This window comes from Trichosurus vulpecula, chromosome 4 (assembly GCF_011100635.1).
Source record: "Trichosurus vulpecula isolate mTriVul1 chromosome 4, mTriVul1.pri, whole genome shotgun sequence".
Taxonomy (NCBI): Eukaryota; Metazoa; Chordata; class Mammalia; order Diprotodontia; family Phalangeridae; genus Trichosurus; species Trichosurus vulpecula.
In genome coordinates this window covers 191,019,087-191,045,537 of record NC_050576.1, presented here as the reverse complement: position 1 = coordinate 191,045,537, position 26,451 = coordinate 191,019,087, and the positions used below count along the sequence as shown (strand labels likewise).

At 48.2% G+C, this 26,451-nt stretch overlaps 1 protein-coding gene across 1 annotated transcript; it reads left to right on the top strand.

Moving 5' to 3' along the window:
• Positions 1-326: 326 nt before the first annotated feature.
• SLC4A1 (solute carrier family 4 member 1 (Diego blood group)) lies at positions 327-24,661 on the top strand. Its single transcript, XM_036755631.1, has 20 exons — positions 327-359; positions 2,250-2,274; positions 7,063-7,152; positions 8,559-8,620; positions 10,199-10,379; positions 10,785-10,920; positions 11,897-12,020; positions 12,295-12,373; positions 12,651-12,832; positions 14,526-14,736; positions 15,445-15,648; positions 15,826-15,974; positions 16,188-16,382; positions 17,767-17,940; positions 18,493-18,582; positions 19,078-19,244; positions 20,872-21,125; positions 23,161-23,330; positions 23,458-23,631; positions 24,208-24,661. Exons 1-20 carry the CDS (start codon positions 327-329, stop codon positions 24,286-24,288), a joined length of 2,781 nt encoding a protein of 926 aa, XP_036611526.1. The 3' UTR covers positions 24,289-24,661.
• Positions 24,662-26,451: the final 1,790 nt, after the last annotated feature.

Sequence of the window (26,451 nt, the reverse complement as noted above, 5' to 3'; positions counted from 1 at the left end):
ATTCCTGTGATGGTAGGCTTACCAGATTATTTGACAGATGAGGAAACTGACATTCAGAAAGATTAATTGGCTTAACCTTGGTCACACAACTAATGAGGATCATGGGCAGGATTGGAATTCAAGTTCTTGACTCTGAGTCAGGCACAGTATTTCCTATGTCACATTGCCTTGTGTTTCTCTAGGGGACATGATATTTAAACAGATCTTTTCCCCTGAATCCACAATTTAGTCGTGTGTCTGCCCCATCGGCAGATAGAAAGGCTCTTCAGAAAGCTTGGAGATGCCCCTTTGGGCTGGAGTTTTCTTCACTGCTCCCATCCGCTAGTATGAATGAAGCCATGCATATTTCTACCATCACGGTTGGCCAAAAGACAGATGTCAATTTCACTAACATTTGAGGTGTGGGTGGGTGAGCGAGGAAGTTTCTCCAGGGGCCATCTCATCCAACCCCTTTCCCCTAGGCAAGATTGAACCAATCCTGCAAGTAATCCTTAACCCAAGGGCCCAGGGACCTCAACCTAGATAGTGGGCTTCAAGTCCCCACTGCTACTGGACCTCCTCTTTCTCTCCATTTCTATTTTCTTTGTCAGTTGGTTGCTTTTTACACATGTCCTCTGTGTGTGTGTGTGTGTGTGTGTGTGTGTGTGTATTTGCTTGCCCATCTCCATCTTTGAGTTCCTATCTTGCTAACTATGCCTTTCTCTCCCTTCTTCTTTCTGTTTCTGAGTTTCAGAACTTCTCTCTGGGTTTTTCACTTTTTGTCAGTGTTCCTCTCTGTGAATAAAGTCAAAGATAAAGCTAGCTTCTCCGTCTCCCTCTCTAACTCTTTGCCTCCCTCTGTGTGTCTGTTTCTGGATCTGCCAGTACCTCTCTGGGAGACTGTGGGGGTGGAGGTAAACACTAGGTGAAACTAGGGACTAAGAAGAGCCCCTGTCCCAGGGCAGAAGTGAACTTTAGACACCAAGCAGTATATAGTGAAATGCATAGCATATGTAGATATATTCAAATGAGAATGCAAATGTAATGTTATACTTGTATGGGGGGGCTGTCTTGGGCAGCTCTTGGGTACCTGTGGGCACAGTGGGGGCCCCAGGAATGTCAGCCTGCCTGTTTGCCCCGGGAGACTGGGATGGGGAGACGGTGACAAGATCCCTGACAGTGGAGGCTTGTCCCACACAGACATAGCTGGCATTGTCAGCCAGTTGGTGTTGGGACGTGGTTATTGTTGCTTTTGTCATTGTTTCCGGAGTTGATTGAGTGCCAACCATGCCCTAAGTGCCCTCAGAGCCCAACTGAGCTCCCAGGGTTTGAAAACTGAGCAGTCCCTAAGAGGAGAGACAGAGGTTAAGGGAAAATAGAATTGCTTCTCAGACGCTTGGCTCTCACAGCCTCCAACATCTTAGGGGCCAGGCCTTCAAATGACCTTCAGAAGGGTCAAGACTGTTGGGAAAAGAGCTAAGGAAAAGATCATGGAAGAGGGAAGGACAATGAATGAACTGACAGTGATAAAGTCAGAGCACATAGGATGTAGCGTAGGAGAGGGAAGGTGAAAAGAAGATCAAGGAGATATGGAGACTGGCATAGGGTTTGTAGGAAGATACATTGTGTCTTCGTGGTTTCAGAACCAAAATACCACCCTAAGAGAGAGATCTAGGAAACAGAGTTTGAGGGAACCTAAGATGTGGGAAGGACTGATCAGCCTTGGGGGCTGGAGGAAACAAGGGTGGGGTGGACAGCTGTACAGATGTGTGTCCATGATAACTCTATTTACTGGGCATTGGGCTGAAGTGGGGCGGGGTAGGGGGGTGGGGAAAAGGGGAGCCCAGGGCCCATGGGCGGGCAGATTAGGAGGCTGGGGCATGAGTCAGGGGTTTGTGAGCTGCCCCAGGGCACGGGACAGAAGGCCAGGTACTGTCAGAGAGGGTGTGAGATTCGGCTAGTCTGAACAGACACCTGGCACCCCAAGATCTCACCAAGGGAACCTAGCCAGCAAAACAGCAGGTGAGTGGGGCAGGAGGTGGAAAAGGTAATGGGGTAGGGGTACCGTGTCACCACTGGCCCCAAAGGGTTCCTGATGGTTCCAGGTCAGAATCCATGTCTTAGCATGTCTGATTTGATTTCTAGCAAGCATAAGAATACCCCTCCTGATTTGGGGCCCCAAGGAGACATGGGGGAGACATCAAACCGTCAATGCCAATGATACCTCCATGCCTAGATGTCTGCATGGATCTGAGATTGGATGATACTAGGGAAGAGGAGAATTAGAAGATGATTGTGCAGCACTGAAATTGTGGGGTGCATATATAAGAAGAGGGGGGTGTGAGGACACTCCAAATTTGCTATCTCCCCTCACCCTGGGGCAGGGCAACCATGCTTGAGACCTCATTTAATAGTCTCTCTGCCTCTAATAAGGAATCTGCCAAGGTGATAGTCATGTTCCTAGCCCCTCTCCTCCAGTATTTCTCAAGGGGACATTAGTCCCTCTAATAGGCTTTGGGGATCACAGATCACCTCCAGTCAGCTCCCATGTTCTCTCACGTGCAGCTGCTTCTGGGGAATTAGCTCTACTCTCCTTGAAAAAGTCATCGGTTGGTGCTGTCTCCATCCTTGGGCTCATCTAGGGAGGGAGCCTGAAGTCCCCCACGTCCCCTGAGGGAAAGGCTCCTCTTAGCAGCCCCAAGTATGATCTCAGGTCTCTTCATCCAGATAGACTGTAATGGGAATAGGTCAGGGAAATGGGATGAGGGTCTCAGAATGACCAAGTCTCAGGCTGGAATCCCGGAGCATACCTGAGTGTTCAAGGCAGACTTCTCTGGAAAGAATCATCCTAACGTCATAAGATCATAGGTGTGGAACTGGAAGGAACCTTAGAGGCTATTCTTATTTTACAAAGGAAGATACTAAGGCCTATAGGAGATAAGTGACTTACCCAGGGTCACACAGCTGGCGTTTAAGACAGGATCTGAACTTTCTTGAGTCTATCCACTCTACTGGGGGCTCTTGAACCGGGACCTACTAATTTTGCTTTTAAAAATATTTGATAATTGCATTTCAGTATGGTTGGTTTCCTTTGCAATCTTGTGTATTTTATTGTATGCATTGAAAAACATTCTTCTGAGAAGAGATCCATAGGTTTCACCATCTAATCAAAGGGGTCCAGGACACACAAAAAGGGTTAAGAACTCTGTCGTGATTTAGAGATGGAAGGGATGTTAGAGATTATATAATTCTTCTCTCTACCGTCCATTTTACAGATGAGGAAACTGAGACCCAGATAGGTTAAGCAACTTACCCAAGGTCACAAAGGTAGTATTAGATTTGAACCCAGAGCCCATGACTCCAAATGTAGTGCTCTTTCCACTGTACCACATTGCCTCCCCTGGAAAAGGGGATCCCTTGTGATATATCCCCTCTCTTTCATTGTCGACACCTGCTAAACCACTTCCCACCCTTGCCCAGAGAGGTAGACCACTCAAAGTCAAAAGTCTTCCTGCCTGAAAACCTCAGGCTCATCCTCTTATCTGGCTTGTCCCTGTGGGTCTGACTATCTAGGTGCAGGGGGGTGGGGTAGGAGTATTGACAGGAATAGGGCAATGATAGGGGCTGGGAGGCAGCTTATCTGCATAAGAGCAACAGCGGGGGGGGGGGGGGGGGGGGGGGGGCCATGGAGTGTGGCGGGATAGGGGAGATGGGGAGGAGAGGCAATCTCGTTCTAGGGGATGTGAGCCCGAGCCCAGAGCTGGGGAGACTTTACCCTTCTCCTCTCAGACTCACAGCATATCAGAGCTAGAAGGAATCTTAGTAATCATTTCACCCAGCCAAGCTCCTTGTGATAGAGAGGAGCAAAGTAAGTCCCTAAGAAGGAAAGAACTCAGCCACAAGCACAGCCAGAATTAGAATCCACGTCTTCTTATCCCATTGCCCAGAAATCTTTCCACTCATCACATTGCTCTGATTTAGCTCAGGTAAAAAAAAAATGCTAATGGGACCCTGAATGTGTGCTGGGGGTAGGGAGGGGCCAAAGGTAGCAGTAATGGGTGATCATTTATGGAGGGACAGCGCCATCCTGGGAAGTTTCTAATTTGGAGCCCAAGACCATGACAGGGGAAAATTTGGGCGTCCCCAGGAGTGAGGTCAGCCCTTCAAGATCATCATCGTGCAGACCATCTTCTCCAAGTTCTGCGTCTGGACAGAGAAGGCTGCATATGCCTCACTGGAGGAGGGCTCTGCCTCTCTCCAAAAATAATTGCTAGCTTTTACAGACAGCGCTGTAAGGCTTTCAGAGCTGCATAGAACAGTTCATTTGATTTTCACCATAAACCTATGAAGTAGGTGCTATCTCCATTTTACACGAAGAGAAACTGAGGCTGAAAGAGCCTATGACTTGCTTTGAGTGGATAGTAAGTGTCTGAGGCTTAAGATTCAAGCTTAGGTCTTCCTGACTCCAGAGGTCAGTGCTGTCTTCACCAAGCCACCTCCAAACAAAAGGCATTCAGTGGAAAAAGCGTTGGAGTCCAGTCAGGAGACATGGGTTTGACTCCCACCTAGAGGCTGAGTGACCTTGAGGTAATTATTTCATCTCCTTAAGCCTCAGTCTCCTCCTCTATAAAATGGGAGTAACAGTTGGACTACCTAGCTCACAAGGGTATTGTGGGGAAAGTGCTTTGTTAATCAAGCAGTAATTTTTTGGCGGGGGGAGGGGTCAGGACTTATAATTTCATCTGGGTGATGAAACTCCTGGGGTAGAAACTCATTCTAGTGATACAGGTCACCAACTCTCATCAATTCAGTATTTATCGGCAGCTGTAATTTATTCTATGGAGGTGCCAAAAAGTTAAGTGAGGTGCCCATAACCACATAGCTCATATACGTGAGACAAGACTTGAACCCGAGTCTTCCTGACATCAAGGCAGGCAGGCCTGCTATCAGCTCTCCCATGCTGCATGTCTCAATTGTAGATAAGTGTGAGTGAATACTGTTATCATCCTCCCACCAGCCTTAGGAGATCATTAGGGCAGGGTGGGAATTGTCTCTATATTACAGATTTGAAAAAGGGGCAGAAAAAGATGAAGTGACTTGCTGAGGGTCACGCTGCACCCTTAGCGGGGAGCCACACCATCGCCCAGTCTCCCAGCCTTCTAGATGGCTAGTGATCTCCCTTCCCTTGGGCCCCCAGTGGGAGTGAACTAGATTGGTAGATGCCACTAGCTGGTAAGAAGTATAAGCAAAGGCTGTAAAAAAAAAAGAAGGGGGAAGGAAGAGAAAAGAAGATGGAGAATAGGGAAAGAGAGGTGATAGGAAAAGTAAAAGAACAAACAAGAGGAAGAGCTGGGGGGTGGGGAAGAGAAAGAAAGAAGTTTGTGCTGTGATTCCTTGAGCTATTTGGAAAATTACAAACTGACGACCCATGGGTTATGCAGGTCATTGCACAAATCTCCCTGCAGAAGATTCCCAAATGAGAGAAGCCCCAAGGGGGTCTACAAAGCATAGTCCTTACAACAGCTGTTTCTAAGATCTAGAACCTTTCTAAGATCATCCTGTCATTTCTTCCAGTCTTCTAGTGTCCTCAGCCCAAGTTGGGGGGGTGGGTGTAAAGGGGAGAATGTATTATCAACCCTACGTTCTCTTCTTCCTGATTCTGAAAGTAAGCTCCTCCTGAATTCTTGATTTGTTCATCACTTGCCCTGTACTGACACAGTCCTGAGCTTAGACTTGATGTTGTCCCACCTCCACACTTTTGCTCCCTAAGTTTGTACTCCCATCAGGAATGTCTTTACCCAGATGCTACCCAACCTTCATGGTCCTGCTTGTTCTATATCCCCCAGCCCAGGGAAATAGAGCTCTCTTCCTCTATTATCCATTTGGCACTTGGTCCCATACTGAACTTCACTATTGTCTAGCTCCTTCTTAAACATTTTTTTTGGTCAGTTTATTCCTATCCCTCTAAAGAGACTGTAAGCTCTTTGTGGGCAGGAACTATAGATCCTACTTTATCTTCTCCATAGTAGCCAGAACTAATGCCACACTCTTAATTTATACTCAATATATATTTGTGAATTGGATATGAAATGGTCTAACCTTAATCTCTAATGTGTCAATAATTTCAGCCTGTTTCCTTTGATCCTATCTTTGGGATAGCTAGACAAAATCGAGTTCCACTGGCCCCATCCTTGGCTGTTCTCCGACCCCACCCTGGTATTTTCCCAAGCCGATATCTATTATCCAATTTCTAGGGTTCTCTTATCTATCCCTTGGCATCCAAATAGAAGGGTTTCTTTTCAGATCAGTGCTACTACCCAGACCCCCAGAATGAGGATGGAAGAAACTGAGGTCTAGAACTTGGCAGAGTCCAGCCCTGGACTCTGACTCAACTGCCAATTTGCTATGAACTTGGGCATCACCTGCTTTTTATGGGCTTCAGCTTCCTCCTCTGTGAAATTAGGGATTTAAGAGGTTAGATGATCCAAAGTCCCTTCCAACTCTGATGTTATATGGATTGATGCCCACGGTGACACGGACCCTGGAATGATGGCACCCGCTCCTACAGTCTCGGGACTTGTGAGGTCACCATCCAGGATCTCAGTACCACGACACCCTCCTCCACCCGTAGGGAAACGTGAAATAGGTCTCTGTGAATACACGGGAGCCATCCTTTCCAATTCTCTCTCTCCACCTTTGACTCCAAGATTCCCCTGAAGGCTTCTGTATGTATGCAGCCACTTTTTGATCAAGGGTAGGGGGAGAAAAGTAGAAAGATTTCTAGGGTCTCTTACCAATTGGAAGATGATCCTATTCACCTTGAGACTATTTCCCTTAATAGGTACCCCTTGCACGGGGTATGCTGGGGCCAGAGCCGACGCTAGAGACTTGAACACCTAGAACCATACCATGGAAGTGGAGGTGGGTCCTTTCTACCCATCCATTTGTCCCCCCAGATCCTATTTCCCTAATAGGCTCAGAGGGCCTTTGGCTGGGACCCCAGATTTCTATGGTGGGAAGTCGTGGGGCACCAGAAAGGGAGTGATACTCACTAAATTCCCCCAAACTCCTACTGGCAGGTAGATGAAATGGTGTTGGAGGAGAGGCTGGAGATTGAGGAATATGATGACCCTGGGGCCCCTCCTCCCCTGGAGAATATGGAAGAACAAGCAGGTAAGTCACCCCTATGCTTGAGTGCCTGACCTCACTCCTATTCCTTCTATTGCCACTCACTCTCCACTACCTTCTGCTTGGCGCAACTCTGATACTCTGGTAGCACCGCATATGGGGAATATGCTTCTCATCCCACCTCCTCCCCTATCTTCCTTCCCCTAACCTTCAGTGACCAGTTCTCCCTCCCCACCCCTACCCCCAATTGAGATTGATTGAAGGGTAAACAGAACTTTGTTTGCAATGACCACAGGTGAGGGGGAAGGAGGGCAGCTGGTTATTAGGGGGAGGGTCAGTCACCCGTGGGCTTTTGGGTGTGTGAGACAGCAGCCCCAGGGATGCAACACCCTCTTTCCTACCTAAGGTGAGAAGGTGTGATAGCCTCACAGGCTGGGGGGGGGGGGCGGCAGGGAGGGTTAAGGAATCTGGATATAAGCCTGTCTGCCATCTTTGCCTGCCCAGTGATGGCTTCCAGCCTGGGTACTGAGGCCTGCACCTGGGATTGGGAGCTAGAGTATCCTAGCATCTGCCTCTTAGGGGTACCATCAGTGTAGGAGACTAGAAGGGAGGGAAAGGTTAGGGAAGTGCCCCCTTATGTTCATTGGAGGAAATGATTTGCCCTTTACTCTTGCCACACACACCCCCAACCCTTAATGGAGGGAAGGGAAAGGGAAAACTGTCAAGGGCACAGAGATCCAGCATCTTCAACCACACCCTCTGCTTAGCCAAGGTTCCAAGTGGGGAGGGCAGGGCAGGTACCTGTTTACTGTCAATAAAACTTAAGTGCCAGCAATTTTTAGTAAAGACACGGGGCCCCAATAAGTAAGGGGGAGTCCCTTGGGGGTAGGGGGAATGAGGACAGGATATAAGCAACTGGTCCTGTGGTTCCCAGAGCTTGGTGCAGAAGGTGGTAAGAAGTAGGTCTTGGGTTGGGTAAGGGGCAGGGTAGGGATAGGGGTCAAAAGGGTGGGAAATGTGTGTGTCAGGAAGACTTAGCATGCCATCAAATCTCAAGGGGGGGGGAGCCTACGTTAGGAGTCACTCTGATAGTGACTATTCAGTGATATCTAAGCACCTTACATTATATACCTCTTCAATCCAAAATCGGAATCTAGGCTTCCTAGTCTGAGAACTGGGCATCCCCAGTGGATGTCCCTCATAGATATCAGCTCGGCAACATGTAGGGACTTAAGTATTAGAATAAGAGGGTATAATGACTGTCCTGGGTCCCCAAGCAAAAGTCCATCAGGTGCCCCTTGTGGTAGAATGGTGGGAAAGACCTTTACTGAAGTCTTGGTTTCTGGGCAGAGCAGTGGAATGAAGGATCCAGAGGGCACCCTCTAAGTGTAAGAGGGCTGGGACTCTGTTGGACTTAGTGAGCAAAATCTACTTACCGTTGTTGTCTTTAGATCAGGAAGAACAGCCAACAGCCGCAGACTACCAGACCGCATCAGACCCGGGCACCCACGAGGTGAGCAGTCCCAGCCCCTTGTGGAGTAGGAGCTCCACACATCCTCTCTCCCCTCATGGGAAAGGAGATGAAAGGTGACAGAGAGGGGGCAAGAAAATCTATTTTTGTCTCCTACCCCAGAAAAGCTGAAAAAGGAAAAAATAAAAGAGGGAACATGTGAGTGGAAGGGGAAGATGAGACCCCTGAAATCCCCAGACAGGTGAATGAGGAAAAGAATCAGGTAGAGAGGGAGAGAAGACCCTCAGAGACATGGGGAAGAAAAGAGGGGAGGAGAGGAGAGAGAGGAAAAAAGAGAAGAGAGGAAGGAGAAGAGAGAAGAAAGAGAGGAGAGGAGAAGAGAAGAGAGGGAGGGGGAAAGGCAGAAAGAGAGAGAGGAAACAAACACCTACTCCTTCCCTCCTCTCCCAGGAGGCTGACAGAGGAAGAGAGGGAACCGCAGGGAATGGAGAACAGGCCCTGATTTCCTAGGCCAGCAAGTCCAAAGCACCTTAAGGCATAGGCAGCTTCCTCATTGCTTCTGCTTAGGATCCAAGGGCTTCCTTCCTCTCTCTGGCTGGAATTGAGCTATCTGCACTTCCCCAACCCAGAACAGGAATGGGCCAAGGCTAGGAGATTTTTGTCCTTTCTTTTCCCTTCTAGCTTAGGGCAGATCACCCACTTGTTACAATAGCTGATCTTCCAGTGCTGCCCAGTTGACAAAGCTGGTTCTTGGTTTTGGACCCCAGCTCTACTGGGCTCCCCCAACCCTCATTTTGGGGTACCCAGGGAAAGGCATTTCAAAGAAGGGAAGGGAGACACAGAACTATTGTGCACGCACACATGCACACTCACACACACACACATTCACTCACACACACAGCCTGACACACAGGATTGCATATGTACCTTTTCACTCTTGATGGGTCTCCCTCACAGTTTGACGCATACACACACGGATGGCATTCTACTGGCAGACTTGGACATGGAAGCAGGGGAATGAAAATGAAACCCCTAACCTCTTCTTACTCCTCTTTTTATTCCAGTCCTGATTTCCCCAACCCTAGGTCCTCTTTCATCTACCCTTCATTCTTTCTTCTTCCCTCTACCAGGCTACCTTGCCTCTACCCAATATTATTTTTTTTAGTTTAAATTCAATTTTATCACCCAGTACTTTTTTTGATAACAGCCCCAATGCCCCTCTGGCTCAGGATAGGAAGATGATATGGGAAATCCTTTTTGCCACAAAGATTTTTGAGTACTTTCAATGATGGGAGAAAAAGGGCCAGGTTCACTCCTTGACTCAGCAGTGACCTTGAGAATAGGCAGATGAATAGAACCAGGGATCTAGGATCTCTCCCCAGATATTTCTCCTACTGCATTGTCAGGTAACACCCCCTATCCCCACTTCTAGCCTTCTCCTTAGCCCTGTATTTCTCATTTCCTTTTAATGCCTACCTTCCCTCATGCATGCCCTTCCTAACTCTAGCACCCAGATTACCTCCAATTTTCATTTACCCAGTTCCTACCATGAGCCCAGGACCTGCCACAGCCCCATTGTCTGCTCTCCCTAATCTGCCCACTACCCCGGGTCCCCATTAGGTCTACGTGGAGCTACAGGAGCTGGTAATGGATGGGAAGAACCAGGAACTTCGATGGATGGAGGCGGCACGTTGGGTTCGAATGGAGGAGAACCGGGCTGAGGCAGGAGGTTGGGGTCGCCCCCACATTTCTTGCTTAACTTTCTGGAGCCTTATGGAACTGCAGAAAACTTTTAAAAAGGGTGAGCAGGGGTTCTGGGTTCCGATTCCTCCTCCACTGAGAATCGTTTCTCCTGTGACCTGCTTCATAGCCAGCTCTCCTAGGAATGCTGACTTGTAAGGCCCATCATGGTGGTGATTTGTGATCTCCAGAGAGGGATGTTGATGACGAGATGGGAGCAGGGGCAGATGTTTTCTTCTCCTTTGTTTGTTTTTAGCATTCTTTTATTGTTTTGAATTCCAAATTCTCCTCTTCCCTCCATCCCCCCACAATTGAAAAGGGTGATATGATACCCAATATGATACCTGTTGTACATCCGAAGTCAAGGCAGGACTTTTCTCAGCCCCTAAGCAGAGGGAGGAGAGCCTCCTCTGATTAGTGTCGCTGTCCCCCACCCTCATCCTGATCCAGCCATGCTGTTCACTAGGCACTGTGATGCTGGACCTGTCTGAGACCACCCTGCCTGGGATTGCCAACAAGCTTCTAGACCAATTCATCTTTGAAAGTCAAGTGAGGCCCCAGGACCGGGATGAGCTGCTCAGGGCCCTGCTGGTGAAACACAGGTAACCTTGCCTGTCCTCACCACATACGTATTTACACATGCATCTTCCTGGCACGTGGACCCTGATCTGTGACTAGGGTGAATCCACCAGAGCTCTGCCCCAGGGTAGAAAAATAGGAAGGCCCTGACAGCACCCTCAAGGACATTTTTCTCAACCTTAGTTGCTCTCTTGCTTAACCTACCCCTGGTGGAAGCTTCAACCTAGAGAGTACTTCCTCCTGCTTCTAGCACGGAAATTTATTTTATTTTTGTTTATTTGGAGGCAATTGAGATTAAGTGACTAGCCCAGGATCATACAACTTGGACACAGTGGCCAAGGCCTGATTTGAACTCAGGTTCTCCTGACTCCAGGACTCTATCCACTGCACTACCTACCTACCCCAAGCACAAAAATTTTAGAGGGTGCAGACAGCACCATCCAGAACTTTCTCTAGAGTTAGCTGACCTTAAGGGGTTCAGGCATATCCATCCCTCTGCCTCCAGGCAGTACTGTCTCCATCATTTCTGATAGACTACTATCTACCAGGATCCTCAAATTTGATGGAGAAGTAATCTGTGCCCCCTCTTCAAATCATGGGCTTCACAGCCACAGAGAACCTCAGAGGTCCTAGAGTTACACACATATCCACTCTCATTTTATAGAGGAAGAAACCAAGGCCCAGAGAAATGGGCTTGCCCCAGTGAGTTGTAAATAGAAGAGCCAGGATTTGAACCCAGATCTTCTGGTTCTTCTAATTCTCTTTCCACTGTACCAAATGCACTGCTCTGATTTGATCACCAGGATATCCTACCCCAGTGTGGCCACTGCAAAGCCTCTTAACACAGTGCCTGGAGTAGAGTATGTACTTAATAAACGCTTCATCATTCAACCTCTCATTCATTCACTCACTCATTCATTTATCGTGGAAACCCCAGGTAGTAGCTCACCTGTCCCTTGGTCCCCAGTTAGCTCCTGACCTCCTTTTTGTCTTCTTTAGCCATGAGGGAGAGTTGGAGGCTCTGGGAGGTGTGAAGCCTGCTTTGCTAAACCGGTCAAGAGAACCCTCTGAGCCCCTGCTGGCCCAACATCCCTCCTTGGAGAACCAGATCTACTGTGAGCAGGTATGGCTAAAGGGAGGATCAACATGAAGAATTTGAGAACCAAATTGGCGAGAGGGTCTTAGGGCCTAAGAAGTTAGAAGAGTTGGAGCTGGAGGGGGTGGAAGAAAAGGAAATACTTTGGGGAGAGACTAGAAGTTCAGATTTCTGGGGTCCAGGATATCCAGATGACACAACAGTTTGGGGAGGGTGAGGTAATGAGGAGGCCTAGAGGGATAAGACAGTGAATATAGCTCAGAGCCCCCTGTCATCATCCCTTCCCCCTTGACAGGAAGAGGGTTCCTCAGGCCACCCAGGGCCATCTCACATCCTGGAGAAGATCCCTCCTGGTTCAGAGGCCGCACTGGTATTAGTGGGTGAGTTGTTTGTGCCTCCTCCCAGCTTCCTTGCCCCTATCCTGGCCCCACTCCAGGTCCCATATCCAGTCCTCCTCTCTACTGGCTACGTATCATTGGATTTCCTATCTCTTCTTCCTATCTCCTCCCTATTGCCTTCCACTCTCCTTCTCACAAGCCTTCCTCTGTCCCTAACACCTACCCCAGCCTGTCTCTCCTGTGCCCCTTCATTCCCACAAAGCAAACAAATTGCTACCTCACCTGGCTTCCTAACTCCTCCTCTCCTCTCATCCCTCAGGCCGTGCCTCCTTCCTGGACCATCCCATCCTGGGTTTTGTGAGGCTTCAGGAGGGAGCCAGGCTGGAAGGAGTGGAACTCCCAGTGCCTGTCCGTTTCCTCTTGGTGCTCTTAGGACCCGAGATCCCCCATGTGGACTACACCCAACTTGGCCGGGCTGCTGCCACCTTAATGTCTGAGAGGGTAGGTGTGCATTCCTGGGGAACATGATAAGGGTTTGGAGGGAGAGCTAAAGCTAGGGGTCAGCTACGCATTATCATTAACCAGACTGGCCTTATTTAATCCAGTCATTCCAAGTTTGATCTAGTTTAATCAAAATTGACCTATTCAATCCAATTTAGTCTATTTCAGTCTACTTTGATTTCATTTGGCCTGGCCCCATTCATTCTGCTTTGACCTGGTTCAATAAACCAACCAACCAGGCAATTATCAAGCCTATATATTATTCAGTCATTTCAGTTGTGCTGACTCTTTGTGGCCCCATTTGGGGTTTTCTCGGCAAAGACACCAGAGTGGTTTGCCATTCCCTTCTCCAGCTCATTTTTTTAAAGACGAGGAAACTAAGGCAAACAGGGTTAAGTGACTTGCCCAGGGCCACAGAGCTAGTAAGTATCTGAGGCCAGATTTGAACTCAGGAAGATGAGTCTTCCTGAGTCCAGGCCCGGCACTCTATCCACCACACTACCTGGCTGCCCTAAGCATATCTATTAAGCACCTATATGCCAGGCACTGTGCAAAGCCCTGGAAATACAGAGACAAAGATGAAATGGTCTGTGCCCTCAAGGAGCTTAGATTCTATGAGGGAGGCATCACGTACACATATAGGTACATGTAAATAACCATATGCAAAGGTGATGGGGTGAGGAGGAATCAGGGAAAGGCCTTATGTAACGTAGTCTTGGAGCTAATCTTTGATAGGAACTCTGGATCAAGGTGAGAAGTGCATACATTCCAGGCACGGGAGACAGACACAGTGTAGCCTGGTTTGGCCCGGCTTGACTTGGTTCAGCCCAGATTGGGATGATTTAGACTGGTTTGGCCTAATATGTTTTGATCAGCGTGTTTTGGTCTGGTTTGGATTAGATCAGCTTGGTTCAGTTGGTTTTAACCCCAACATCCTGATTTAACCTAACTTGGTCTGCTTCAGCTTTTCTTGCTCCTCCTCGGTCCTGAAATGAGGCCCTTGCAGGGGTGGGGAGGGCAGAACATGGAGGGGAATGGAAAGACCCCTCAACTTGGTGTCGCTGAACCTGAAATGGAATTCCAACTCCACTCTTTACTAGCTATGTGAACCTGGGCAAACCATAGCCTTTCTGAGCCTTCCTTATCTTTTTGCTTTGTTTGTTTTTCTAATTTATTTTATTGTCAATTCAGGAGTAAAAAAAAAACCAAGCATTTCCATAACAGAGTACAATAAAAAGATGATTACTCATGAAACTGCAAACCTAGCATGAACAGCTTGCTATTACTCCAAATATACAACAATCATGTAGATTTCTCTTTTTTTCCTCCCTTCCCCCTCTTTTGCCCTAGAGATGGCTAGCATTAGACACAAATAAGCAGTGTATGTAAAATTACTCTGTACATACTTCTATATATCAGGTCTTTCTCTGGATGCTGACAGCATCTCTCTTTATATACCAGTTATTTTCCCCTCTCTAGGTCTGCTTTATCCTATCTTATTAGACTAGATGACCTCTAGGTCCCATCCAGCTCCAGGTGTATGAGCCTATACATTTGGCAGAAAGCCTGTTTCTAGGGGTGAGGGCAGAGCTAACTCAAAAGGCTCTGAGTTACCAGAAGCTCAGGAGTTGGGACTGCTTGGCCCCAGTGGGGGGGTCTATGCCCTATTCACCTCTCTTCACTTCCTCCCCAGGTGTTCCGAATGGATGCCTACCTAGCCCATGACCGCAAGGAGCTTGTTCAGTCTCTGGACAGTTTCTTGGATTGTAGTGTGGTACTGCCTCCCACGGATGCACCCTCAGAGTCGGCCTTACGCACTCTGGTACCCATGCAGCAAGAATTGCTTCGAAGACGCTACAAGCTCAGCCACTCTAAACCTGATCCTGACTTCTACAAGGGAATAGGTATGTGCTGTGAGATCTTATTTACGCTCCTAGCTTCCCCCTTCAATGTCACCCCTAAACACCACTGTCCTTCTACCCCTCACCTGATGGAGTCAAAAATACTGACTTTGGAGAGGCAGCTAGGTCGGGCAGTGAGTAGAGCATCAGCCCTAGAGTCAGAGGAGCTGTGTTCAAATCCAGACTCAGACACTTGACACATTTACTAGCTATGTGACCTTGGGCAAGTCACTTAACCCCAATTGCCCTGCCTTCCCCCCTCCAAAAAAAATAAAAAAGAATACTGACTTTGGGATCAGAGAACCCAGGACTGAGATCATGATTCTACCACTAATTCTCTGTGTGACCTAAGGCAAGTCATTTTCCTTCTGATCCAGTGGCATATGTTTCCTCTCTGAAATGCGGGGTTTGGGTTGGATACTCAAAGTCTCTGAGCTTCTAAATCCTATGAACCTCTCTCCCCACTCTTCACTTTCTTCCCTCTCTCCAGGGCCCCCCTACATCCCGCTAGATAACTCATTCCACAGTTTCCCACTATCTTCAGTCCCTGGACCTCTCTCCTTATACCAGCCAACCCCATCACCTTGGCCACTTCCAACCCTTCCCTGCCCTATCTCCCCTCCAGGGAGCCAGAAGAGGAAGAATGGGGGCCTGAAGTAGGGAAAGTGACAAGTGTCTCTGAATGAGGTTCTCTCTCTCCTCTCCCTTCAGACCTGAATGGGGGTCCAGTGGGCCAGGATGACCCCTTACAGCGGACCGGCCATCTTTTTGGGGGTGTGGCTCGGGATGCTCGGCGCCGGTACCCCAAGTACCTGAGTGACATCACAGATGCGCTTAGCCCTCAGGTCCTTGCAGCTGTGGTCTTCATCTACTTCGCTGCCCTCTCACCAGCCATCACCTTTGGCGGCCTCCTAGGTCAGTGCCACCCACACCCAGTCTTCCTTCATCCAGGGGGGTCCTGTCTCACAACACTAGTCAGGGCTCAGAGCCACAGCCCTGACCTCTGACTCATTCCTAGCATCTATGGGCCCCTTGTGCTGCTGGCCTAAATCCAATTCTTCCTTCTATCTGACTTCTGATTTTGCCCCTCAGGAGACAAGACTCAGAACATGATGGGGGTGTCAGAATTACTCATCTCAACAGCGGTGCAGGGCATCCTCTTTGCCCTGCTGGGTGCTCAACCTCTGCTTGTACTTGGTTTCTCAGGACCGCTGCTTGTTTTTGAAGAGGCCTTCTTTGGGGTAAGAATGCCCTTTTTCCATGACCTTGCCCCATCCCCTCTTTCTTACACCTATGGGTCACCACTCATCTCTCTCTAATGGAGCCTGCTCCTTTCAACCTGACTCCACATGGCTCTCAGCTCTTCTTCCCCCAATGCTGCCACTCATCTCTATGCTTCCCCTTCCCCCCTCACCCCATTCCATCTGACCCATCTCTGTGCCCCTACCCCACAGTTCTGTGAGAGCAACAACTTCGAATACATCGTAGGCCGGGTGTGGATTGGCTTCTGGCTGGTGCTGCTGGTGGTCCTGGTGGTGGCCTTTGAGGGGAGCTTCCTGGTGCGCTACATCTCTCGCTACACCCAGGAGATCTTCTCCATCCTCATCTCTCTAATCTTCATCTGGGAAACATTCTCCAAACTCATCAAGGTCAGGGCACTCCATGTGCATGTGTGTGTGTGTGTGTGTGTGTGTATGTGCGCACGTGTGTGTGCACGAGCTCGAGCATGCGTGTCTTTGCACCAAGCTGTGGGATGTCACATGCTCCTGGATGAGATTCAGCCAGTGGCCAAGACCATTCTCTGTGTGTGTACCTTCAAGGCTCCTGTCCCTGGGTAGGCAGGTATCTACCTTTGTACTAAGACCACCCATGCTCCAGCTCAAATCCCACCTTCTTCAAGAGTCCTGCTGATGACCTCCCATACATACTATATAGATCTTATATATAGAGCTTAGATATAGAGCCTCTCCCATTAGAATATGAGCTCCCTGAGGGCAGGGGCCAAGTTTTTGTCTTTCCTCGTATCCCCAGTGCTTACTGTAATACCTGGCACACAGTAATGTTTGTCAACTGTGTTTTGTTGTTCAGTCATGTCTGACTCTTCATGACCCCATGGGTCGTAGCATGCCAGGCCCTTCTGTCCTCCACTGTCTCTCAAAGTCCATCCAAGTTCATGCTCATTGTCTCTATGACACTATCCATCCATCTTGTCCTCTGCCATCCCCTTTTCCTTTTGCCTTCAATCTTTCCCCACATCAGGGGCTTTTCCAGTGAGTTCTGTCTTCTCATTGTGTGGCCAAAGTATTTAAGCTTCAGCTTCAGTGTTTGACCTTCCCATGAACAGCCTGTGTCTAGAAGTATCGATGGATTTGATCCTTGCTGCCCAAGGGATTCTCAGAGGTCTCCTCCAGTGTAGATTCCAGCAAAAACCTGGGGTTTGGGGGCATTTTCGAGGGTGTTAAGTCACCACCTTCCTTTCTTGTGTTTTCCTCGGATCCTGTTTTCTTTGCTTGTCTCAGTTAGGGTTGTGACGTAGGAAATGCCTGTGTGCCTCTATCTCCACTCTCCAGCTTGCTGTCTGGGGAATGGGATTGGAGGTCAAGGTGTCTCTGCTGCTGTCTGAATCCCCCTTTTGGCTGGGGTGGGCTCTTTCTGCTGCCCAGTCTTCTCTGAATTAGATCCCTCTTCTTGCCACATCCTCAGTCTTTCATCTTCACAGGCTTTCACCCTCCCTTCACCCTACTCCCCACAACTTAACCATGACGGGGAGGGGAGGCCCAGGATGCCCTACCAGCCCTATTCCCAGCCATATGCTCCCCCTCCCTAAAACTGAGCTGTGAAATCAGGAGACCCACTGTTACCATGGTGACCAAAGGAGGGAACAAGGATGGATGTGGGGAGAAGGGTTGGGAATAGAGGGCCTGGAAGGAACCCAGGGCAGGCCTGGAAGCTGAAGAGGGGTGGGGAGATGGGGGCGGGGAGTAGACACTCTGAGCTGAGGGCCTCTCTTTTCCCTTTCCCACCTCACTCAAGATATTCCAAGAACATCCACTGAGGAGAAGCTACGCCTACAATGTGAGCTGGGACCCCAAGCCCAGTGAGGCCCTGCCCAACACCGCCCTCCTCTCCCTCGTGCTCATGGCCGGGACGTTTTATCTTGCCATCATGTTTCGAAAGTTCAAGAACAGCTCTTACTTTCCTGGAAAGGTCTGCCACTGCCCCAGCCCCCTCAGCATCTGCCAGCTGTCATCCCCCACTAAAGCTCCCCTCCTACTCTCCCCCCACCTTAACTAGATTTGTTCCTCCATTTCTATCTCCTTCCCTGCTTTTTGCTTCTTATTCTTCCATCCTTTCCACTATCACCCCCAATGTGGCCTACCAGGGTCCCTATGCCCTTACCTCCACCCCTTTGGGGTCCCATTGCCTTCAGATCTGCTGGGGCTTCTAGGCCTCTGGAACCAGGAGGAGGGCAAAAAGAAGAGAATCTCAGAGGAGGAAAAATACCTTTGTGGAGGGAGAGAGGGTTGGGGCTTCTGTTGGGAAAGGGCTGTCTGAATCCCTAGAAATAACAGGAACCTATAGAAACAGCTGATCAACAGGAAATGGGGGGGGGGGAGGAGACAGAAAGGAGAGAGAGAAAGAGACACACAGACAGAGAGAAAGAGAGAGAACCACAAAGACATGAAATGGAGGAGACTAGGGTCCCTGGGCCTGGAAGGGCTGGATTCTGACAATCTGTCTATCCATCCATCCCCATAGCTACGGAGAGTGATTGGAGACTTTGGTGTTCCCATTTCCATCTTCCTTATGGTCGTGGTGGATGTATTGATTAAAGACACCTATACCCAGGTGAGCCCTTTTCCCCAATGTCCCACCTAAAACCCTCCAAAACTTTATGCTCTTCAGATGTCCCTCCCCAAACCTCTCCTTATTCCATTAGAATTGGAGGACACTTCATTGGACACCCCATCACAGACTACATCCCTACTTGCCTCATCCAACTACCCAGGATTCCCCCAAGATCCCTCAGTCTTAGAACTTCCAGGGCCCCCTCCCCCCAATACACACCCTTTTTGCTAGATTTCCTCTCTTGACCCAGCACCTCTCTCTGCCACTCCCTATACCTCAGTCCCCTCAATGTCTCCTGCAACCTCCTTCTTAAGTCCCCCAATACTGCAGCCCCTGGGCCTTTTTATCCAAGGTCTCCCACCTGCTTTGTGGATTCTCAAGGCCTGGTTTCTCTTCCCCCTCAGAAGATACCAAATTCCTATCCCTTTTCAGCTTAGAGGAGCTTAATTCCATAATCTCAGCAGCCTTGATTTACCTCTTTCCTTCTTCCCACAGAAACTCAAAGTGCCCAAAGGCTTTGCAATCTCTAACGAAACTGCCAGAGACTGGTTCATCCACCCCCTGGGCTTATACAAGACTTTCCCCATCTGGATGAAGTTTGCTTCTGCTGTACCAGCTCTGCTTGTCTTCATCCTCATCTTCCTGGAGTCACAGATTACCACGTATGAGCAGGGGCCAAGGGTCAGGGGCAAGGGCCAGGGCCAGAGGCTGGGGCCAGGGCTTGAGACAGGAACTAAGGGCTAGGGGCTGGGACAGGTGCAAGGGGTGAGATAGGAGCCATGAACTAGGAGTAAGAGCTGGGGCAGGGGCAGAGGCCAGGAGGCAGGGGCTGGGGCAGGGCCAAGGGGCAGGAGTAGGGACCAGGGCCAGAGGCTGTCTCAGCCTCTGGGTTGAGACAGGAACTAAGGGCTAGGGGCTGGGGCAGGAGCCATGAGCTAGGGATAGGGGCAGAGACTGGGGCAAAGGGTGATGCAGGAGCCATGAACTAAGAGTAGGGGCTGGGGCACGGGCTAGGGTTGGTCTGTGGCAGGGAAGCTAGGGAAGAAAGACTGACAAATGACAGAGCAAACGTGAGGGAAACAGAAGAATGATGAAGCCTTAAGAGGCCTGGACCAAGAATCAGGAGACCTGGGTCCTAGTCCTACAACTCTGCCACCAACTTATTACAGAGCCTTTCCTGCTCCTCCATTTCCTCAGCTGTAAAATGAGGGGCACGTGGACTAGATGGCCTTTAAAAAAAAAAAAAGTCCAGCCAGTCTTTGGAGCTATGAGAACAACCCTAATAGCTGACATTTTTACAGCATTTTAAGGCTTTCAGAATACTCGATGTGTATTATCTCCTTTGAGCCTCACGACGACTTATGAGGTGGGTGGTACTACTATTATGCCCATTTTACAGAAGAGAAAACTGAGGATAAGTGATTTGCCCAGAGTCACCTGAGGGTCAGTGAGTGGCATGAGGCTGGATTCAATGGAGGTCTTCTCGACTCCAGTGTGCCACCTAGTGGCCTCTAATCCTATTATGCTTCGATTTTCCCCTCTGTAAAATGCAGCCATGGGCACTTCTTGATGCAGAGGTGATGGCTTGAAGCAGAAGAATGAGATACATATTTTTGGGTAGGGCCAATGCAAGACTTTATCTCGTTTAACTGTGCATATTTGTTACCAGGATTTTTTTTTCTTTTGTCCCTAGGCAGGGAAGACAGAAGAGAGTGAAAAAATTTTGTTAATTGAAAAAAATGAAGTTTTTTTTTCCTTTTTAGTGAAGGGATTGGACCAATTAGACCAATTAGATTGGACTGTGGCCATTAGAGGTGATCTCTAAGGCCTTGAATCTGTTTGGTTCTAAAGAATTAGAGCTACAGAAAATAGAGACAGTGTCTAGGAAATCGGGAGAGGAACATGGGTGAGAAAGAATGGACAGGGGCCTGGTGTAGGGATAGGAAAAAAAAAAAGGAGAGACTGGGAGACTTGCAATATGATTCAGGAGAGAGTAGTAGAGAGATAACCAAGAGGGAGACACACACACACACACACACACACACACACACACACACACACACACACATACATACGACAGAAAGACAAGCACAGAGGGACCAGAAAGGAAATCAGAGGGGCAGGGAGATGAAAGACAGAGACTCAGGAAAGAGGGAAGGAGAAGGATGCGGGGAGAGAAAGAAAGCAGTGACAGAGAGAGGAAGGAGGCAGGTTTAGAGGGGCTAGCAGAGCTATGGGGAGAGGCTCACGGCCTCCACCCATTTATTCATTCCCTCATCCCCCTCCCAGGCTCATCATCAGCAAGCCAGAGCGGAAGCTGATCAAAGGCTCTGGTTTCCACTTGGACCTGCTGCTGATCGTGGGCATGGGTGGGGTGGGCGCCCTGTTCGGGATGCCCTGGCTCAGTGCCACCACTGTGAGGAGCGTGACCCATGCCAATGCCCTCACTGTCATGAGCAAGGCCAGTGCTGCCGGCGACCGGCCTCAAGTCCAAGAGGTTAAGGAACAAAGACTCAGTGGACTCCTAGTCTCTGTGCTTGTTGGTGAGCAATACCCCCTGAGGACAGCTTCCTCCTAAGTCCTGTCTCTTCCTGTCCCTTTATCCCCTACTCTCTATCCAATTCCCTGCAGTTCCTACCCAAAAACTCCACCCCGCCCTCCGCCCACCTCTGATACAATTCCACTGATTCAAGAATTCCTGCAGGGCCTGATAAAGGAGCCAGCAAGAAACCCTGGAATTTGCCTTTCTTTGTATCCCAAGCTCTTAGCACAGTGCCTGACTCGTAGTAAGCACTTAATAACTGCTTGTTGACTGAGTTACTGAATTACGTGTCTTGAGAGCTAGGCTCCAGCTCTGGCTCTGCTACTGACTTTCTCAAGCTAATCATTTCCCCTTTCTGGACTCAGTGTCTTTTATCTGTAAAATCAGGAGGTTGAACTGTGTAATAATCTGAGGGAAATGTCCCATCTAAATAATATGTTTATATATTATAATATATATTTATATATTAATATATAATTATAATTAATATATAATATACAAATAATATTTATTATTATATTATGTTGTTAATATATAATATTATGAACTAAGTAATACTATATTTCATAATATTTAGTATATTACTAAACATTTTATTATATTATTAAATTAAACAAGCATTTAGTAAATACTAAATTATTAAATACAAGATTAAATTATACTATTAAAACATTGTATAATTTATTAAATATCACTTAATAAGTAACATTTAGTATCTATATTTAGTAATATATTAACTATTATTATCTAGTTCAATCTCTGGTTAATATGGAATATATTTAATATTCAAAAAGTACTTAATGCATATTATCTCATTTAAACCTCAGCACCACCTTGTGGAATACTAGGGGCGCTCTGTGCGCCAGAGGCAAGATTCAAACCCAGGTGTTCCTGATTCCAAGGGATGCTAACCACTGTACCAGACTATTTTTCTGAGTCCGTCTTGACTCTCCGATACTTCTCTGCTTCTGTCTTGTCTGTGCTGACTTGACACTGTAGTGGACCCTGAAAGTGTCGGGTGGGGTTCCTGACCTCAAGGAGGTTATGAAGACAGAAAGGGCCCACGTAAAAAGACAGCTAATTCTCTGGGATAATAAAACTAAAAGAAGAAGTGTAGACATTAAAGGCTATGATAAACCCAGAAGAGGGAGAAGGCACTGAGGGTGAGAGGGATTAAGGAAACCAGGGGGGAAAGAATGAATGGTGGGACATCTCTCCCTGCCTCTTTCTCTTCTCCCCTATTGTTCCTCCAAGTCCCAACTCTGTCAGGTTAACCTGGCTTTACATGGAAAAACATTAGACAGCTCTCTACTTCAGCCTTCATGACACCTGGGATTTGGGTACCTGGCTGCCCTTCTTCCTCCCCCAGACTCAGAAAGAATCAGTCAGTCAATCACTCAACAAACATTTGTGAAATCCATATATTGTGCCAAGCACTAGGGATACAAAGATAGACAAAAACTGTTCTTGTCCTCAAGAAGTTTACATTCTAATGAGAGATACAACAACGTACCTATCTAGGTACATTCAAGATGTCTACAGGGTAGATGGAAGATAAGTTCGAAGAAGAAAACATTAGCAGCTGGACGGTCAAGGAAAAGTAGCTACTGAACTGTCTTGAAGGTGAGCAGGGAAGCTAGGTGGCTCAGACAGCCAGGCATGGAGTCAAGGAGACTCCTCTTCTTGAGTTCAAATCTGGCCTCAGACATGTATTAGCTGTGTGACCCTGGGCAAGTCACTTAACCCTGTTTGCCTCAGTTTCCTCATCTGTCAAATGAGCTGGAGAAGGAAATGGCAAACCACTGCAGTATCTTTGCCAAGAAAACAAACAAACCCAAAAGGGGTCACGAAGAGTCAGACACAACTGAAAAACAATAACAACGGGGAAGCTCAAAGGAGGAGGCCAGGAGAGAGGGCATTTCAGGCATAGAAAATGGAAAAGTCTGGTATGTCATATTCAAAGATCCTGAATCCGTACAGTTACCCAATCCTCCTGCTCAGCAGCTCCCTTCTCCAATTCTCTCCCCTCTCACTAGGACTCTCCATCTTCATGGAACCCATTCTGTCAAAGATCCCCCTGGCTGTCCTCTTTGGCATTTTCCTCTATATGGGAGTCACGTCACTCAGTGGTATCCAGCTCTTTGACCGAATTCTTCTCCTCCTGAAGCCTCCCAAATACCACCCTGATGTGCCCTATGTCAAGCGGGTAAGAAGGGGAGGTGTGACAGGCAGCAGGGAGAGGGAGGTGGCATGAGGGAAGATATTGAGTGTGTTGAGGGGAGGGTCTCCAGGGCTCTGACTAGGCTGGCCTCTTTCCCCCCAAACCCTTCCAGGTGAAGACTTGGCGTATGCACCTGTTCACTGGCATCCAGGTCATCTGCCTGGTGGTGCTGTGGGTGGTAAAGTCGACCCCTGCCTCCCTGGCACTGCCCTTTGTCCTCATCCTTACTGTGCCTCTGCGCCGATTCCTGCTGCCCTTCATCTTTCGGAACTTGGAGCTACAATGTGTAAGTGGGACTGTGGGGGTTAGAATGAGGAGCTTGTCTTCAAACTTCTTCTACTGGTCCGGCTGAGGTAAAGGGAGGATGGGTGAGAGAAGAGTCAGATCAAACTTGTATGGAGGTAGGGGTTGGGGAGGAAAGAGTTTCTGGATTCCTTCCTTCCTAGGGCAGTGTAGTCTAGTGAAGAATAATGGTTTTAGAGTCAAAACACATGGGTTTAAATCCCACTTCCAGTATTTACCAACTTTGCACCCATGGACTCTGTGACCTCAGTTACCACTGTAAAGTGAAGACGATAGTTTGTTCACTACCTACCTCAATGAGTCATTGGAGGAAAACACTTTGCAAAGTACTATAGACTTGTGAGTTATTATTTCTGAGATTGGATGGAAGAACCAGGCCAGAATTCTCTCCACCATAACTGTCAGATTACGGTAATCATATGCTGTGGGGCATTTTAACAATCTGAGGTTGGGTGGGAGGGGATTTGAGAAGAGTACCTGAATTAGGGAGGGTTGTGACCCAAGTACCCAGCCCACGCTCAAGACTCTTTTTTCCCTCTCTCACCTCCCTTGACTCCAGCTTGATGCTGAAGATGCTGAGATTGCCTTTGATGAGGAAGAAGGCAGAGATGTATATGATGAAGTACCCATGCCGGTGTGAGCCAGGAAGATGAAGCTGGATCCAAGACTGCACCCAACATTTTCCCCCACTCTCTCAGGACATGGACACCTCCTTCATTGCCTCCAGTGTTAGGGAAGTCCATACCTACACTGGATGGAAACAGGGGACCCTGAGATGGCAAAGCATTCTCTTTGGGCCCCATCACTAGGGGGGGAAACTGAAGATATGGGAGGGGATGAGGAGGAACCACTAGGGAGAACTATTATTTATAGGTTTGTTGAGTTTCGTTACTTGTATATTGTATTCCAAGGAATTAAGAGCAACAGGGAATTTCTCTGGCCCTCAGTTTCCCCATCTTTAAAATGAGGGGATTAGACTAGATATCCTCTAAGATTCCTTCCAGCTTTTAGTCCTGGAATTCCTCAGTTTGTGTGTGTCCTTTTGGTCACACATTCTTAGTCACACACATATCACACACACACACACAGATACATACTCTCATACCTTCATGCCATCATAAAAACATGGACTATTAGGACTGGAAGGGACCTTAGACATCCTTTCATTCAAATCTCTAATTTTATGAAGGAAACTGAGACCCAGAGAGGAATACTTATAGTTAGTTAATGGAAGAACCAGGCCAGAACCCTCTCCATTATATATTTGCCAGACTCCAATCATACACTGTGGGGCATCTTAACAATCTGCCATCAGCTACTCTGTGACTCAGGACCAGATAGGAGTCGGGTAAGGGGGCAATCTTGGCTTTCCTGCTCTCCTGTTTCCCCAATCCTACACAACCCTTCCCACCAGCCTGGAGACCTCCTGGCTGTCCATCCATCTGATGAACTTGGTGCTAAAAAGGCTTCGTCCATGTCTGAGGGTGGGGGAGTTGGAGGGAGTGATCAGGGCAGGAGTTTAGAATAATTTCACCACTTTCTTGCACACATTCCAGCAAAAAGTCAATTGAGCCTCCCCCAAGTAGCTTCAGTCAATAGAGTTTAAATGAGTGTGTGTGTGTGTGTGTGTGTGTGTGTGTTGGGGGTGGAGGGCAGGGGGGAGGAGGGGGGCAAGGAACAGAGATTTGACCTTTGGAAAGAAAGAAAATTCGACTAGGAATAGATAGAAAGAATAGCGAAGGGGAGGCAGGGTTTGTAATTTATTGTGTATTTTACAAGAACAGATTTAATCACGTTTTAGCTTTAGTACCTGGGGAGTCAGGGACCTGCCCCATTCTCCTCAGCACAAACTTTTGGGGAGACAAAGAATTGAGTGAGGAGAGGGTAGGAATTCCCCCAGGAAGTAGGGAGGGACAAATCTATTTTTTTACAAAACAAAAATATAAAAAGAGTCAGAAGAACCCGTAATTGGGGGGAAGGGTGACTCAGAAGAAAGACACGGTGACCTGGGGATGACGATGATACATTTGGCTTCCATTCCTGGAAGCTGAGCCCTCTTCCTTCCCATCCCCCTTTCCCTGCTACTGCTGGGAAAAGGTGATGAGGGGATTACCCAGAGAAAGCAACAACAAAAAAAATCCTCTCCCATAGCTTGTAAATTTATTTTGCCAATAAATCCATTTTTAACTGCCTCTGAAGAATGCCCACCCCTGGTTCTTAGGGCTCGGATGCCGATGCAAGCAGCACTGGCTGCTTGGGATGTGGGACTTTGGGGCTGAGGATGGACTCTGCTTCTGGTGCTGGGGAAGGCCTAGAGCAGATGTCTGAGGACAGCACCCCTTGAAACTGGGGAGAGTGAGGAAAGGAGCCAGGGCAGAGACGGAAACGAAGCCAAGATGTAACTAACTCCATCGTGTCTCCAGCTTCAATGCCCTAATCCCTTTTTAAATTAGGCTCCTCCTTTTCCTTACACCAGATTTCATAGAATGGGAAAGCTAGGCAGGGCATTAAAGACCATAGTCTAGCCTATCTCTTCCATTCTATAGATAGGGAAACCAAGGATCAAAGCAGGGAATGGCCAGCTTCAGGTTGTTTATACAGCAGGGCACTGTCAAAGCTGGGACTCGAACCCAAGTCTCTTGACTCTTGGTCCAGGATACTTTCCACTACTCTCTGTCACACCTCTGTGGATTTTACACAGGAAATGTGCCTATAGCTCTGGCTATCGACCAGGATTTCAAGAGCAGCTAGACAGCATCTCGTCCTATTCTCCTGAACAAGGGAGTGGGGACACCATTTCAAT